General features: G+C 37.2%; 1 protein-coding gene across 2 annotated transcripts in view; it reads left to right on the top strand.

The window, feature by feature from the left end:
- The window catches only part of PIAS1 (protein inhibitor of activated STAT 1), a 128,012-nt gene extending 111,768 nt beyond the window's left edge, over positions 1 to 16,244 (top strand). The window contains exons 9-14 of one of the 2 annotated variants that reach the window (XM_027553054.1): positions 1,496 to 1,656; positions 3,371 to 3,501; positions 4,206 to 4,386; positions 9,465 to 9,607; positions 11,587 to 11,624; positions 12,243 to 13,626. In XM_027553054.1, coding sequence (XP_027408855.1) covers positions 1,496 to 1,656; positions 3,371 to 3,501; positions 4,206 to 4,386; positions 9,465 to 9,607; positions 11,587 to 11,624; positions 12,243 to 12,536 — 948 coding nt within the window. In that variant the 3' untranslated portion in view covers positions 12,537 to 13,626. Of the gene's footprint in view, positions 1 to 1,495; positions 1,657 to 3,370; positions 3,502 to 4,205; positions 4,387 to 9,464; positions 9,608 to 11,586; positions 11,625 to 12,242 lie in introns of both variants that reach the window. The other variant, XM_027553053.1, reaches the window with a different exon arrangement.
- Positions 16,245 to 17,444: the final 1,200 nt, after the last annotated feature.

Here is a 17,444-nt window from a genome sequence, read left to right on the forward strand (position 1 = left end):
AATGGTGCCTCCTAGAAACTGTCCAGCATGCACAGCTGAAGCCTGATCAGTACACAGGACCATCTTCCTGCTGTATATGTAGCAGGTACATTTCCTAGTGCTGAAGATAAGGAGATGAGCCAGATGTGTTTCTTGGAGGAGGAGAAACACATAAATAAACAGCGTGATCATATGCAGGGTGGAGTTGGGAGCACAGAGGAGGAAGCTGTCAGTTTTCTCTGTATCCTTCCTGTTCATACTTCTTATACTATACACTGGCATTTCTCCTTTCTCAAGATGATGGCACATTCTGGGTCCTTGTTTATTCTTCATCATTACATCCTGTTGAAGTAAGGGGGAAGCCATGTTCTATCAGAGATAGAAAGAGAGGCCCGGCAAGGTTAAGTGCCTTTCCTAGAGGCACAGTAAGTCACTGGTGCCAGAACAATAATTCAGGACCCCAAATGACAGTTTCCTTGGTAGACTAGGAAATTGCACATTTCCCTGAAATTCAAAACCAAGAATCTTTTTTTTTTTTCTTATTTAACTTTTATACTTTTCAAACCTTTATATTTTTCAAGCTCACAAATATGTGTGAAAATCTTTTCCTAATATTTAGGGGGAAAAAATATGGTTATTGAAAGTAGGTGACTTCTATACTATATGGGCACTATGACCTCTGGGGACCCTGCAGTGGTTATCTGGCTGAACTGTATGAAGTGTCCTCCATGCAAGGAGGTGGTGATATGGTAGCTCCCTGGGCAGGTCTTGGGACAGCTTTTCTGCTTTGGGCCAAAGCTAGCAGTTCAGACCAAATGAAGCAGATCTCATTGTTCATAGGACAGACTCGACCTGTGTCAGCAGAAGCACTGTTTGCAGGGCAAGAAGAGCAAGTCTCATAACGTGCCAGAGATGCTAGAGGTCCAGAGGTGTTTGTTGAATTGCCTGTGATGGTACCCAGTGAGGGAAGAGAGTGCAAACAACTGGCTTTGCTCAGAGCTGCCATTAGGCAATTATGCCAAACGTGGGAGTGTTTATTGTTTTGACCTGTGAATTACTCTCATTCAGAGATCAGGTTGATTGTATCTTGAGCATTTAGTAAGGCATTCATTTTTCCTTTCCCAGTACCTAGTAAAGTGGTTCTTTTTTGGATTCGGGACTACCCTAACAATTTGGTGAAAGCACTCTTTGGAAAAATGCACACATTTATAAGATTTTGTGTGTAATTTCAAGGGATTCATGGTCTTTCTCCCTAAAAGTGGATCTGTAAGCTGTGAATTGAGGGTTATAAGCTGTGAATTGAGGGTAAATAACCTCTGCTGTAGATTTTCCATAGTCTCTGTATTTTAATATCCAAAGAAATAATAGTAATTTTTAACCTGTAGATGTTTTACAGGAAGTGTGTTGAAAGTAGACACAATATGCTTTAAATCAGAATACATGCACATTGTGTTTGTTTCAGGAAAAACTTAACAACGGTTGTCTAATACTTAACTTTTGTCTCCCTCTTTTAAAGCTTGGTAAAATGCGGCTGACAATTCCATGTCGGGCCCTCACATGTTCTCATCTGCAGTGTTTTGATGCAACTCTTTATATTCAGATGAATGAGAAAAAACCAACTTGGGTTTGTCCTGTCTGTGATAAGAAGGCCCCATATGAACACCTGATTATTGATGGGTATGTCAATTTAAAGTTTTTCCTTGTACTGCATAGTAACCATCTATTACAGTTTTGTTACCCATCAGGTTTGGGATTAAAATTCTATAGATAGTGGTTTCTGAGTTATATATTTTTAGAATATTCATGACTGTAGAAATCTATATTTTTTCTAAGTAATTAGTATTGTGAACATTTTCCCTTTTTAACTATGTCTTCTTGTTTTGAAGATACATGCCTCACTGTCAGTGCCTCCTGACATTTACCATTTTAAAGGACCAGTGGTTCTGAGCAGTGTGTAGCTTACACCTTTTCCTAACTGACTCCATCTGTCCCTAGACATGCAGACCTTTCTAGAGGAAGAATGAAAGAATTGCGAAACTCTGTTTACCTAAGCTGACCAAAAGTCGGGCTGTTTTTGGAGATTTTCTGGTGCTTCATTCACTATATGGGCCTACTCCCTGCTGTGTGGGCTCCTAAAAATGACCAACACACTGACTAGCAGCTCTCTTTGTTTCTGTTTCCCCTAAAACACTTGGCTTTGTCTTTCTTCTCCATCTATAGCATTACAACAGTTACTTCTTTTTTTCCTGACATTCCAGTGTTTTATCTGTCCTTCCACACATCTTCAAATATCTTTTTAAATTTTCTCCTGTTCTTTAGCCTCCTTTTTTTTTTTCCTTTTTCCCTCTGAGCAAAAATAAATTGTGAAAAGAAAAAAATATATTCTTGATACTTCCTGTGCTCTCTAGCAAAATGCTTAATGTATCTTATCTATAGTATTTGAGGAAACAAAGGAGCCAGAAGGTATAACATAAGGAATGGAATACATTTAGCAATACAGGTGTAACCCAGAGCTTGAAAGGTGCCAGACCAATCATATGGGGGAAAGTAAATGTGTAACTTAAATGTTGTATGTTTAATTTTTCAGAGATGTCAGCGATCACTAATAAATTGAATAATATTTTACCAGCTCTGTATATTACATAACTTTAGATGCCCCCATCAATTGGGATTTTTCTTTCTTATTATAATATCCACACATACATACATACTCCTAAAGAAAAATTGGAAAACGCAGGAAAATAAAAAGATGTATTCTGATTTTTATTTTCCCATAATTGTGATTATACAGTATCAGTATTTTTTATCCTTTGGTTTCGTTTAACATTATAACCTAAGAATTTGATCATTCGTGTTACACATTTTGGCAAATCTCATTTTTTAGTATCTGCATGGTATTTATCAAGGAGTTCTATCTTTCAGTACATATCTTACATGTATTTCTACAGTTATCGAATAAGATGTGCTTACTGTAGGCAGTTTGGATTATGTTGAAACGTTTAAAGAAAAAGAATAAATATCTTCCATGTTACCTCTCAGAGATAACCACTATTTATATACCACTCACACACAGAATTTTGTTTTTGAAATACAGAGTTTTCTTTCTTTGTCCTCTTCCCACTTACTGTGAACATTCACCACCCCCCCTCATGTTATGTTTTTTTAAATCTCTGGAAACCTCATTTTTCAGTTATGTAATATTTTCTTGCATAAACCTACCATAATATAAGTAACTATTTTCCTATTTAACCCTAGATTTTAAGAACAAATAATACCTTGTACTTTCTCATTTATACTTGTACAAAAAATAGGTCTGAATGTTTTTTGAACAGTAATTCTAATAGGTCTTAATTTAGAATGTGATATTCAAAGGACAAATTGTTTTTTATAGCTTGTTTATGGAAATCCTAAAGTACTGTACAGATTGTGATGAAATACAGTTTAAGGAGGACGGCTCTTGGGCACCTATGAGATCAAAAAAGGAAGTACAGGAAGTTTCTGCCTCTTACAATGGAGTTGATGGTGAGTGTTAGTTTTCCAAAGGGATGGTGCAGTCTCCTTGCTCTTTTAAAGCCTGGTTTTCAATATTAAAACTCAACTTTTTTAAAGAATATTCATAATTTATGGATAACACAATAACTCTTATTAAATTATTGATTAAATGTTCAGAAGTAGTGAAGCTCTTTTTAAATTCACCTTTTGCAAGTTTTTAAATTTTTGTGTATGAGGTTTCAGAGTAACATAATTTAATAAGCTTTTTTTTTGTAAAGTCATGCTTTTGAAATGGTATCCTTTTAAATTTTTAACAGACTTGATATAGGTTAGTGAATGTTCTTTTTTCATTTGCATTTTTTCTCTAGCTTTTAGTATGTTTTTGCTGTAAGGAAGCGAAAGTATTACCATAACATTTCTCAGTGTATCAGGTAATGTACAGGGAAATGTGTAACGTGTGAATTTGCTCTCAGACTGTTTTTATTGTGAGGCGGACGTAACATTTTGATTCTCTAACTCAGGATTATTAAAAAAAAACATCCTTGACAATCTATACTAGTAGTCTTGAGCTTAGAGGAGTAGAGCCACGATTGCTCTTTTCTTCTTAGGCCCCAGCAGTATAACTATAACTGATAAAGTCTAAACTGTAACTGACAGACTAATCCATAGGCTGAGGGAAAAAAAGAGATATCACAGGACTTTTTTTGCCTTGTGTTTTGATTATTCCCTCCTAGGATGCTTAAGCTCCACATTAGAGCACCAAGTGGCTTCTCATCACCAGTCTTCAAATAAAAGTAAGAAAGTAGAGGTGATTGATCTAACCATAGACAGTTCATCAGATGAAGAAGAAGAAGAGCCATCTGCCAAGAGAACCTGTCCTTCCCTGTCTCCCACATCGCCACTAAATAATAAAGGGTAAGTGCCGAGATCTTTTTTTTTTTTTTTTAAGTCATTGTGAAAGTTAATTTTGAAAATAGGATTAAAAGATCTGCCAAATAAAATGGTTATGCACCATTGTAAAACAGTACAGAGAATGAGTTGGATTGTTCTCAGTGTATTTCTTCAGTTCACTTCAGTTGCTCAGTTTTGTCCGATTCTTTGCGACCCCATGAATCGTAGCACGCCAGGCCTCCCTGTCCATCACCAACTCCCGGAGTCCACCCAAACCCATGTCCATTGAGCCAGTGATGCCATCCAACCATCTCATCCTGTGTCGTCCCCTTCTCCTGCCCTCAATCTTTCCCAGCATCAGGGTCTTTTCCAGTGAGTCAGCTCTTTGCATCAGGTGGCCAAAGTATTGGAGTTTCAGCCTCAACATCAGTCCTACCAATGAAGACCCAGGACTGATCTCCTTTAGGATGGACTGGTTGGATCTGCTGACAGTCCAGGGGACTCTCAAGTTCTCCAACACCACAGTTCAAAAGCATCAATTCTTCGGCGCTCAGCTTTCTCCACAGTCCAACTCTTACATTCATACGTGACCACTGGAAAAACCATAGCATTGACTAGACAAACTTTTGTTGACAAAGTAATGTCTCTGTTTTTTAATATGCTGTCTAGGTTGATCATAACTTTCCTTCCAAGGAGAAAGCGTCTTTTAATTTCATGGCTGCAATCACCACCTGCAGTGATTTTGGATCCCAGAAAAATAAAGTCAGCCACTGTTTGCACTGTTTTCCCATCTATTTGCCAAGAAGTGATGGGATCGGATGCCATGATCTTAGTTTTCTGAATGTTGAGCTTTAAGCCAACTTCTTCACTCTCCTCTTTCACTTTGATCATGAGGCTCTTTAGTTCTTCTTCACTTTCTGCCATAAGGGTGGTGTCATCTGCATATCTGAGGCTATTGATATTTCTCCCTGCAATCTTGATTCCAGCTTGTGCTACCTGCAGTCCAGCGTTTCTCTGCATAGAAGTTAAATAAGGAGGGTGACAATATACAGCCTTGACGTACTCCTTTTCCTATTTGGAACCAGTCTGTTGTTCCATGTCCAGTTCTAACTGTTGCTTCCTGACCTGCATACAGATTTCTCAAGAGGCAGGTCAGGTGGTCTGGTATTCCCAGCTCTTTCAGAATTTTCCACAGTTTATTGTGGTCCACACAAAGGCTTTGGCATAGTCAATAAAGCTGAAATAGATGTTTTTCTGGAACTCTCTTGCTTTTCTTAAGGGGCTGGAATAATGCATTAAAGGGGTCACTTGGGTATGATATTCATCATACCAAAGATGGTTCTAATACAGTGTTTCTCAAACTTGAGTATGCATCAGAATCACCTGAAGGGCTTATTAAAACACATTGTTCTCCTGTCCCCCCATGTCTGATTCAGGAATAGGAACAGAAAGTGTTTGGGATTGAGCTTGGGTCTCCTGCATTGCAGGCAGATTTTTTTTTACCGTCTGAGCCTTAATGAGTTCTCAGGTGATCCTAATGCTGGTCATAGGATTTTAAATATTTACTCAAACTACAAAGTGTATGCTGTGAAATTAACCCTAAGCAGAAAGCAGAGAAGTGAAAGTGAAGTCGCTCAGTCATGTCCGACTTTTTGCGACCCCAGAGAAGTATCAGGTAAATGCTTTAAACCTGCCTCAGAATGTGCAAGACTGGCAACAAAAGTTGTCCAAGACTTACGCTGCAGTACACAGAGCTTTCTGTTTTGCAGGCTCATTTCCCATACTTCCATTAGTCTCACGTCAATAATAATGTACCTTGGTTATGCCTCAGTTCACTTCATGAAACGTTACTATCTGCGTTATGTAAAACACCCTGTGCTAAACGTAAGTGGTAATACAGTGAATTAGTACAGGCCCAACCTTAAAGAGTTTAACATTTTGAAGAGGATGGTAAAATAAGTAGTGGACTATGTAGCCATACTCTTAAAAGACTGTTAGTCTCTTGAGACACTTCGGAGATTCTCAGCAAAGGGCGTCTTGTGTTGCTGAGGCACAGTTGTAGCACACAAGAGGTAAATCTAGAATAGATGTGAGCCCTTTTAGGTATATATCAGGAGAGTTATGTGGCCTGATGTAATTGAATAGGAGCTATTTAGAAAATATTCCAACAAACTAGTGCCTGAAGGAAGAATTTAAGTGAGAGGAGGAAAGTCTGCAGAAAGCATTGATACAGATTTCAAGGTTTAAGAAGGAAAGTTAACACCAGACCAAGAACAGGTACTTTGATGCTTGCAGTCAGATTATTTTCAGGCTTGATACTGTTTGATGAAATAAAAAGATCTTCTATTTGAGTATATTTGTAGTTACATGAAAGTTGAAGTTTCAACATTAAAAGAGTACAATTGTGATAAATGTAGCTCCTCTCTTGTTAGAGGACTTTGGCTATTTCAGGAATCTTTATAATACAACCAAACATGTTACACAGGTTGATGTTTCTCTAGAGTAGTTTATCTCATCATACAGATGGGAATAAAGATATTAAAAGCAGTATCATTATTTTAAATGAAATGGGTATTTAAACACTAATTCTACTTTATATTCTACTTTATAAACATTCACCTCTGCTGCAGCCTACCTTGACAGCTGTTATCCAACAAGCCTGACCTTGTTATTACACCAGCTTCTTTTTAAAATCTGGGGGCGTTGTGGGGAGTCAGATTACCAAAAGCAGCATAGTTAGAACAAATACCTGTTGAATTTTGATTCTAAGATTTTATTTTAGATTTTATATTTAATATATATACTTATGGGGCTTCCCTGGTGGCTAAGATGCCTACAATGCAGGAGACCAGGGTTCAATCCCTTGGTCGGGAAGATCCCCTGGAGAAGGGAATGGCAGCCTACTCCAGGAGTCTTGCCTGGAGAATTCCATGGACAGAGGAGCCTGGTGGGCTAATTTATACTTAAATACATATTTTTAAATGGTGTGACTATACTATATTTAACATGTGCTTAGTTGCTCAGTCATATCCGACTCTTTGTGACTGCATGGACTGTGGCCCTCCAGTATGACCAAAAACACATTATTATTTTATTACTTTAAATGCCATTATAGCACTATTAAAATTTATTTCATAAATCTGGACGTATAAATATTTCGTGGATTAAGTACATCATTTTATATATATATATATATATAAGTTCTACTCTTTAGGATATTGATAGTAGTCATATATATGTAAACATTTTTCCTTAAAGGAAATATTTTGAGTGTTTAGAAATCTAATATTTCTTCTTAGAACTTTTGCTGTGCTGTTTCTCCAAAAATAGCTTGTTTATTATGTCTGGGAAATTACATTAGATGCATTAACTACTTGTTGAGCTTCCCAGTGACTAATTGAACCCAGATAGAGTATTTGCAAATGCCAAACCTTTCTCTATTTTCAGATTTAAAAACAAGCAACCTGAAAACTTATGATTTTTTTTTAGAAGGATAACACCATATTCAATACCAGTGACCATTTTTCAGCAATGACTAGCCTATAAATAGAAACCTAAACCCAACATATTGGATTTGTTATTGTGCAGTGTGAAGGTGGAAATCATTTTAGAATATTATCACAAAATTGGAAGATAAAGAGCCAGCCAGAAAATAGAAAGACGCAAACATTAGTAAATGTAAAATATTTTGCTGTCTTCAGCCACTGAGTGTTTAGTTTTCCTCCAGAAATTTCCTTTGCTCTTTGGTATACCAAGATGTTTTTCAAAGACTAGCGTTTCAACTGCTTTTGTCTCTCTTGTAATCCTTTATAATCCCTTGAGTATTGTCAGAGGAAATAGCTAATGGAAAATGGTACTTTCTGTAGAGGTAAGAAGTTTAATTAAGTTTCCATTAGACAAAACAATGTTATGAGGTGGATGAGAGTATATTTTATACTTCATATCCCATTCATAAAGACAAGGTAGCGCATCACAACTAGAGCACTGTTCCTGGAGACCCAGCCTTGCTTGGCACCTTTAGAGGTATTCTCTACCACTGAAATTGCATCTCCATACCCCCAGCACTTTACATGAACTTTTCAATGCAAAAGACAGCCTCTGTCTGTCTCTCTGTTTTCTATAACATATCTGTTGGCCTCTTATATGCTTGGGATAGCAGTATGGCCCTTATGATTTCACACAGGACTATGAGAATCCTTTTTCTTTTCAAAATCATTTTAATTCTGCCTTTTCTTTTTCCTTTATTACTTCCTCCTTTTTGCTTTTCATTAATTTTTGGTAAAGAAAAAAAGTATTTAACTACTTAGCTACTTAAACATGTCCCTCTATTCTCCCAGAATCCCTCTCTTTGTTCTTTTTTCTTTTTCCGTTTATACTGTCCTCCCTTTAAATACGCTCCATCACCTGTTCATTTTGGAGGATCTCTACTCCTTGTCTTGCAGCCTTCGTTCATTCAGCAGACCTTTTATGCAAACAGCGTTCCTCGTGACTGTGCTGGGCATTAGGTATTCCAAGATAAACAGTACCTAGTTTTTATTCTCATAAATCTTACAAGTCTGAGGGCCAGCTGTTAACTCTTCACTGCTCAGATTGCTTCTTCATTCCCCTAGTCTTGTTAGATGTGTTTTCTTTGCAAGGATTTACCTATTCTTTTTACTTGCCAACACCTTAGTTTAAAGGTTTTAGTTTTAAACCTTAGTTTAGTTTTAAAGTTTAGTTTTAAAACTAAAAAGGTTTAGTTTTAAACCTTAGTTTAAAGGTTTTAGAATTTTGTCTGCTGTACTTTTCACTTACATTTCATTGAAGTGGCTCAACTATGCCTTTGGCCTGCATTCTAAAAGTGTAGATGATGTTCCAAAGACAGTATGTGATTTATGAATGTTGGATACCATTGCATCCATTTCTTTTTCTTATAGCCTCGGAAAGCTGCTAATAAGTATACAAATTATTTCCTAATAATCATGGTAATCTAAATTATATATTGCTTTGCTTTTGTTTTTATTTTCAGCACAAAAACTGGGACTCATTGTGAGATTCTGCCCTTTTATTAAACTTAAGTTCAACTGACTCATGAAAATTTTGCAAACCGTTTTTTCTTCTAGCATACTGAGTCTTCCACATCAAGCATCTCCAGTGTCCCGCACCCCAAGCCTCCCTGCTGTAGACACAAGCTATATTAACACATCCCTCATCCAAGACTACAGACATCCTTTCCACATGACACCCATGCCTTATGACTTACAAGGTGAGTTACCCATTCTTCTGTGTTGTCATATAGCATTATAAATGCCTTTGATCTATATAGTCTTCTTCTGGGCAAGTTTAAGAAAGATTGAAAGATCAGGGATAGAGGAGGTTGGAATCTAGGAAGGTGGAGGAATATATACTCCGGTCATAAATAAATACAGACTCCGTTTCCTGGTAGTGCCTTCGTCAGTAGCCAGTGTTTCACTACCAGTGGTAAAAATAAAGGAATGATCTTTAGGTTTTTGTACTTCAGAGTAGTCTACAAGTGGCTTTTGAATGATTTCCAGTATGTTGCTTATGTTGCTTTGAATTTTTATATTTATGAAAATTATTTTTTGCTCCCTGAATCTGGTTATAATGCAGCATACATTGTGGGTAGCTATGTTGTATTATCTTTTAGACAATGCAGAATTGAAACATTGGAAAATTTTAATTTTTGTTCTGGTGAACCCGGTGTCTTCTTTTAAAGTAATTTGAAATGTCATTATAATCATTTCTACAGTGTATTTTGAGTTCATAATAGTCATTTATATTATCAAAAAGAATTATTGTTGTCATGTATCTTTATAATTTAATAATCTGTATATTAGCCATATAATCTAAGAACATTTTTTAAATTACAGAAAGCCATATTTTCTCATTGTAGAAAATATAATACAAAAGCACAAAGTAGAAGTTTCTGTCCATCCCTTCTGTACAGTAAAATTCAGGGTCACTGGCAAGGATTTTTGGGAGCTAAGATAGTTGAGTGAATTCTTAGTGAATGTTGTAAAAACCCTGTTTCAGCTCTGTCCAATAGAACTTTCTGCAACTAGGGAGATGTAATCTGGCCAGTACAGTAGCTACTAAGCTACATGTGGTTACTGAGCATTTAAATGTGGCTAGTGTGAGTAAAGAACTGAGTTTTTATTTTCTTTCATCTTAGTAAATTTAAATAGCCACAGTAGGTGGTTAGTAGCTACTTTGTTAGTCAGTGTAACCCTGTTTCTCACTGCCCGTTGCCAAACTCACTGTCAAGAACCGAAGTTCTATACATTTTCAGATCCTTAAGGTGTAATCTGTTCTGCTGTAGATAGTGGTAGTGGTGGTGGTTTAGTCACTGAGTCGGGTCCAACTCTTGGAACCCATGGACTATAGCCTGCCAAGCTCCTCTGTCCATGGGAGTTTCCAGGCAAGAATAATGGAGTGGGATACCTGCCATACTTTGGAGGTATCCCCAAAGTGTTTGTGTTGTCATATTTTTATCTGCATCTGTGTGTTGTACTGTTCTTCAAGTTTAGATATCATCATGAGGGATTTTATTCATGTTGGTTTACTTCCTCTTCATCACATTACACACTGGGCAGTGTGGACAAGAATGTGAATTGGAAGGGGCCAGCTTACAGTGCCTGCCCTGCAGCCAGGGATGAGAGCTGGTCCTCCACGCCAGCAGAGACACTCCCTCGGATCTCTTCCCCTCTCGTGTCACTCTAGTCTCTGAGTTAGAATCCAGTACAGACAGTGGGAAGTGAAGGAATTTGAGGAAGAAAATCTGTCTTACAACTTGCTTAACATCTTTTAACTTCAAACTTTCTCATCCGCAAAATGAAACCAAATATAATTGCATACCTCATGAGGTGCTTGTGTGGAATAGGTTAGATTGAAAAGTAACTTCATGGGAGTCGGTGAGAGCGTTTGGTGAAAAGTGCTGAGTCAGTTTAAGGGGTTGGTGTTTGGATTTGAATGGGGCAGCAGTGGCCCAAGTCCTATAGATGGCGTCACCAGGAGTGCACACCATTGCTGAAACTTGGACTCCAGGCTTTGTAATCTAGAGATGGGAGGCATCTAAAATATGCAGCTCAACTCTTCATGTTTAAATAAAATGCTAAATGAATTTAGAATTAGCTTTTAAGATATTGTCTTTATTTTTGTAGTGTTGGGGCATTTGGGAGGCTCCTTTTTTTTCCCCCCCAACTAAAATAATTTTTTCTTTTGCAGGGTTAGATTTCTTTCCTTTCTTATCAGGAGACAATCAGGTATGTTATATGAAAAAAATATTGTTCTTTTAATTCTACATTAAAATACTTAAAAGTATAATATGTAGCCAAGAGAAAGAATATAAATTCCCTTAGAAAATTCAGAGTTGTTATACTCGTTATTCTTAAGGTTTTAAAATTTTAAATAAACGTCCCTTTGTTTCAACTGTGCCTGAATATATTAAGTAGAGTGTCTGGTTCCCAGTACTGTTTTATAAAGAAACAGGGCAGTGGGTCATATTGACTGACAAATTTCTTGGCCAGATACCTCCAGAAGGGGAAGTAGCCTGTCCTCTTTCCTGCATATGCCTCTTCAGGAATAGCATTATGAGAATTGCTTGCAGTACAGATTAAAACAAAAAACAATATTTTGATCCCTGTCCCCAGTTTCAGATACAAAAATGTCTCAGTGATGTGCTAATAAAAATTAAAATAAAAAAGGTCAATGATGTGATCATTACATAACACAATTTGATTTTGCAAAATGTTTTACTGAATATTTCAGAAACACCAGGTACTTAGAATATGTTAACTTTAGGACTTTGTTCTGCTGAGAGAAGACAGTGTATTAATTTATGACTACAATTAACTTTATTTTCTTTTTTTTCTCCTCCTCAGCACTATAACACCTCCCTCCTTGCTGCAGCAGCAGCAGCAGTTTCAGATGATCAAGACCTCTTACACTCGTCTCGGTTTTTTCCATATACCTCCTCACAGATGTTTCTCGATCAGTTAAGTGCAGGAGGCAGTACTTCTCTGCCAACCACCAATGGAAGCAGTAGTGGCAGTAACAGCAGCCTTGTATCCTCCAACAGCCTAAGGGAGAGCCATGGCCACACCGTCGCGAACAGGAGCAGCTCGGACACGGCAGCCATCTTTGGCATCATACCAGACATTATTTCATTGGACTGATCCCCATGCCCCTGCTGCTCCCATCCCCACCCCAGATTAAAGGAACTTGGCAGAAAGAAGAGAACTTTGTGCTATGTTTTACCTTATTCTGTTTAGAAAAGTACACAAGCGTGTTTTTTTCCTTTTTTTAGGGAAAAAATTAAAAGAAATGTACAGAGAACAAAACTATATTTTCAGTTTTACTTTTGTATATAAATCTAAGACTGCCTGTCTGAAAAAAAACCCTTGTAAAAAAAAACAAAAAAAAAAAAGAAAAAAGAAAGAAAAAGAAAAAAAAAGTACCCACAAACCACCTTCGGTTCATTTTTTCTGGATTCTGAAGATTTTTTTTTCATCGTTTGTCCTATGGTTTTGGTTTTATTTTACTTCAATGGCATTATTTTATTTGCAATAACAGAAAAGGAACTGCATGTATGAAGTTTTAAATTGTGGGCTTTTCTTTGTTGTGGGGAGGGGGCCGGGGGGGATAGTTTTAATTTCCATTTTCTAAAAATGACAGACTTGGATTCTCTGTGTGTGCATACTTTATTCAGCCTTAAGTTATAAGTCTCATCTGTCGCTCTGCATTCCCTGTGTATTTTCAGGACATAGCTTGTAGGCGTGTGTGTTCAGTGTGTGTGTCTGTGTGTATTTTTCTGTCATTGCTGTTCCTTCTCCCGAGTTTGCATTCAGTTGATAAACCAGTTGCCTGCTTCTTTCAAAGTGCTTTGAAGGTCTTGAATTCACATATGAGCATCTTTATCAACTGTCCCAATTGCATGTTCTCCATCACATATTCTCTCTTAATTGCTAGATGCCCCCTGAGAATATGTTTCAGAGATTGGAGTAAAGCTGTCTGGGTAAGGAGTAGGCTTAGTCTAGTTCTTTATTCTAAATTTGGATTGCCAGTATTATGTATTTAAACCAAGTCTGTGAACACCTGCTATTTTGGCCACAGGGTAACAAATTTTCCTGTAAGATCGTCATACCAAAGTAGGAAGTAAAAATAGCATAGAAAGCCCTGTTGGGTGTCATGTGCAGCTGACAGAGGTAAGGCTACATCACCTCAAAAAAGAAAGACAGTCAATTATCCTTAAAAGTAAATTCTCTTCAGAAAATAGAGTGCACCATACATGTCCGTCTGTAGAAATCTATCATCTGATAAATAATTGAAATTCAAAATGGGCTTAATCCTTATTCATTTTCATTCTCTGGTTCTGACTGTACTTATTTTTAGCCTAGTAATCTTGTTTATTTTTTTCTTCACTTTTTAAATACAAGCATGACATAGGAAAGTCAGATTTTTTTAAGAATTCATGGATCAGTCTGATCTATCCTTACTAATAATGGAACATGTAAATATATTGAAAACTGTTTTTCAGGAAATGAGTGAGGGTTGGAGGGAAGGAAAAAGTGATTCTACTTGTGTTCCAAAATCCTCGTCAGAGAAGGTATTAATGTTCTTCAGGTAATATCTGAAGGTGTCGAAAATATTTTTTATCTGATTGAAAGGTTTAGCAGATTTAACAGAAAAGCTAAAGAAGGGGCATAATGATTACCAGTTTTCCAAACTGGATTTTTATATCACAACTGTTAATATTCTCAGAGTTGTTCTCAGAGTTGATCAAGGACCACCTTTGTGTATAAAATTGTCATATTTTAAACCTTGCAGTGGTAACAAATTGACCTACTTTAATCCAGTTAGAATTCAAGATGGCTATGTCTTCAATTGTATGATAAAATTAATGGCTCACATGACTGTGTGGCATCTAAAAATACCCGTTTTTACAGCATCTCTCTGCCACCAAATTGTTGACTTGAATTTTGAAAAACAAGTTGGTATTGATATGTATATGTGTGTGTGTATATATGTATTTATAGACAAGTGTGTGTGAGTAACAAGTGAGTTATATAGTCTTCCCTACGCATGTGTATTCCACACATACATGGCTGAGTTATAGTCACTAAACAACTTGCAATAAAAAAAAATTTCATTGTCAGTTAAAACAGGAAATAGTTAAGTTTTTTAATGAATCTGGTGTTATGGTGAGTAAACACTTTAGAACTCTCATTGCCATGTTAACTTAGGCTAATATCTAATAGTATTATAATTTGTGTCTAATTCAGATTGGGATAGAAATTACTTCAATTGTAGGGAGTTGCTTCTTATTTCACATTGTAATAGGAAATGTTTCTATTAAGTCAGCTTCCTGAGATAAAATGAAGAGTTTTGTTTTTTTCTTTTTTGTCGTTGTTAGTGGTCTCAGCATTCTGATCAATAACTTTGTGTATGATGCTGAATTACGAACTCTTTGATCCAGTTGAAAACCCGTCCCTCTACTTTCTTCAGCCCAGTTTTGGAGAGAGTCATTTTCCCTCAGTGTCTTGTGTTATACCAATCTAAGGGAAGAACAGGTAACAGGGAGAAATAAATGTCTGTCTAGTAGCTTTGGTCATGTCTCCACAGGAGCAACTAACCGTTCAGTTGTCTTTTTATTTTAGTTCATTCCACTCTAAGCAGCTTGTTCCCTTCAGTTATTAACTTTCTCAAATGTTGCAGTAGTAGTACCTATTACTCTGGTGGTCTCATGGCCGATGTTAATCAATCAGACTTTTATGATCCATAGTAATTATTAGTGGAGTAATGCACTGCATCTTTATCTTCTAAGTTTTTCTTTTTTAAAGCACAGTTGTTTCTTTTTTCCCTAGCCAACTATCATTACCCCCCCACCCGACCCCCTACCCCGGCACAGTGCTAACACTGACATGCTGTCTGTGGACAAATGACGATTCTCAGAATCTTTAGTCGAGTTACCACCATCCCCCTTGCCTTGGTCACTCATAATAGGTGTGCATATGTTTGTGTTTCTGTACAAAACTGTGGGTGTGTGTGTATACGCACACACACCTTTAGTATAATAGCTGTTTGACTAGCAGGGTTGAAGTGGCTTTTAATTACTTTGTGGGCATTATTAAACACGTTTTTAAAACTATCTGGACCTTAACCATGCCACGCTTGGTTGACTAATTTATTTTGAGCATTAAAATTTTTCTACTCCTGTTAATTTAGACATTATCACAATTCTCTATTACTGACTTAGAAAAGATACACTTAAGCTTCTGAGAAATGTGATTTCTTGGCAGATATTTCTTTGAGTCAAATGTCTGAAGCTGAATGGAAATATATCCCAATTTTAAATTACTAATTGTAGAAAGAACATTGTTTTTAAACAATTTTAAACACATAAAACACTTCAAGATCTTTAGGACTTTAAAGCACATTTGAAATTATTTTAGTAAAATTTTAGTAAGAATTTTGTTTTTTCAATACATGTTGGATTCTGTTTTTTTAATTAAAAGAAAACACAAAGCTTAGATTTCAGAAAGAGGGAGGGAGACTAGCTGGTGGTTCCAGAGTGTGCTGCTGTTAACTGTTTAATTAACAAAGGGGAAAAATGTATATAAACAGATATAAAAGTTACCATAAATTCCATGAACTTAAATCTGTGATTCATTGCCTTAAAACTTTCTCTCTTAGAATTTCCATACCGCATGCCAAACCAGTAAAATGGCTTTTAAAAATGTATAGTAGACCAATGTCAGTTTGTATAAAAGTACCAAGTGAAAATATTTATTACATGCATTGGAAAAAAAAAATTGTTTACCTATTGAATGTTACCTGTTTATGTAGAGCTCTTTAGATGTAATAAAAGAAAAACCTTCAGTTAATTTGTCTTCTGTAAAGTATGCTGCTGGGTATACGAGGGGACAGCCCCTAGGAGAAAAAGTGACGATGCTTTGTGCTTCCAGGGCCCCTTTGAAGCAGAGACTTCAAAGCATGACAAGTAGTTCATTCTCTTGCAGCATGCTTTGAGGTAAGTCATGAATATACAGCTGTCATTCCCCTTTCTTACTGAAATACGGCTAGCTTTGTAATGAACCACAGCATAGTTTTCAATCTGTTTAATTAATTTGCAGTTTGACTGTTAAGAGCACTGTGACCTTTTTTGCAAACCATACTAGGCACTAGGTAAACCAGTTTCAGGAATGAGCATGAAACCCAGGCATGGGATCCTTGTCAGAGCCTTATCTGGGGTATATTTTTAAATTAGAACACATCCCAGGATCTTGGAATCCTACCCACTGAACACCCTTAAAACACAGAGTCAGGGGACATGAGCCCCAGGTTCTAATGGCCAGTACACACCACTTAGGTGTCTCTGGCAAGTTATACTTCAGATGCCTGTTAGACAAATGAGATTCATAAAACTTGCCTGGAAGCCATATGAGTACCACCCAGTAGCGTATAAAGGCCAAGCTTTGAGGGACTGGACCCTCATTTACTATTATAGCCCAGAACTTCCTTTTCCTGTTCATCTAAATCCCAGGTATCTACTGTCTAATCCTTGGTATTCCAGGTTGGCTATGGAGGACTGATTTCCTCATGTCCATGAGGGGTTAACAGTTGATGTGGAGCTTGACCCTTGAGCCTTGCCTGAAAGTGAAATATAGCAGTGCTCCGTGGTGTGCCAGCATCTAACCAGCCTCAGATGAATTTACCATGAAGGTAATGAAGTTTAAGCACAAGAGCCCCTCACTTGCTCTGGCCTCTTCCAGGGTCCTGGGAGCAGCCCTTAATAATTCTGTACTTCTCTTGTAGTATTCTGGAAGGCTGCCGAATCATATAACCCTCAGATCTCACAAAGCCTGGATCTGCCCTTGTACTGTATGAGCCTAAGATCCCCAGCTAGACAATCACAAGTTCACCTACTTGGTGTTTAGGGTGGGTGGGGGGCACATAACTGCCTGCCTCCCATAACCCTTCTCTCCAGCACCTAGGAATTCCTGATCACTTAATGGGCAGTTACACTGTTGGGGAAGCAAAAGTGACTCTCCTTTCTCAGGACCTCCGTTTGGTCTGAAGCCTCG

Source organism: Bos indicus x Bos taurus, chromosome 10 (genome assembly GCF_003369695.1).
Source record: "Bos indicus x Bos taurus breed Angus x Brahman F1 hybrid chromosome 10, Bos_hybrid_MaternalHap_v2.0, whole genome shotgun sequence".
Lineage (NCBI taxonomy): Eukaryota > Metazoa > Chordata > Mammalia > Artiodactyla > Bovidae > Bos > Bos indicus x Bos taurus.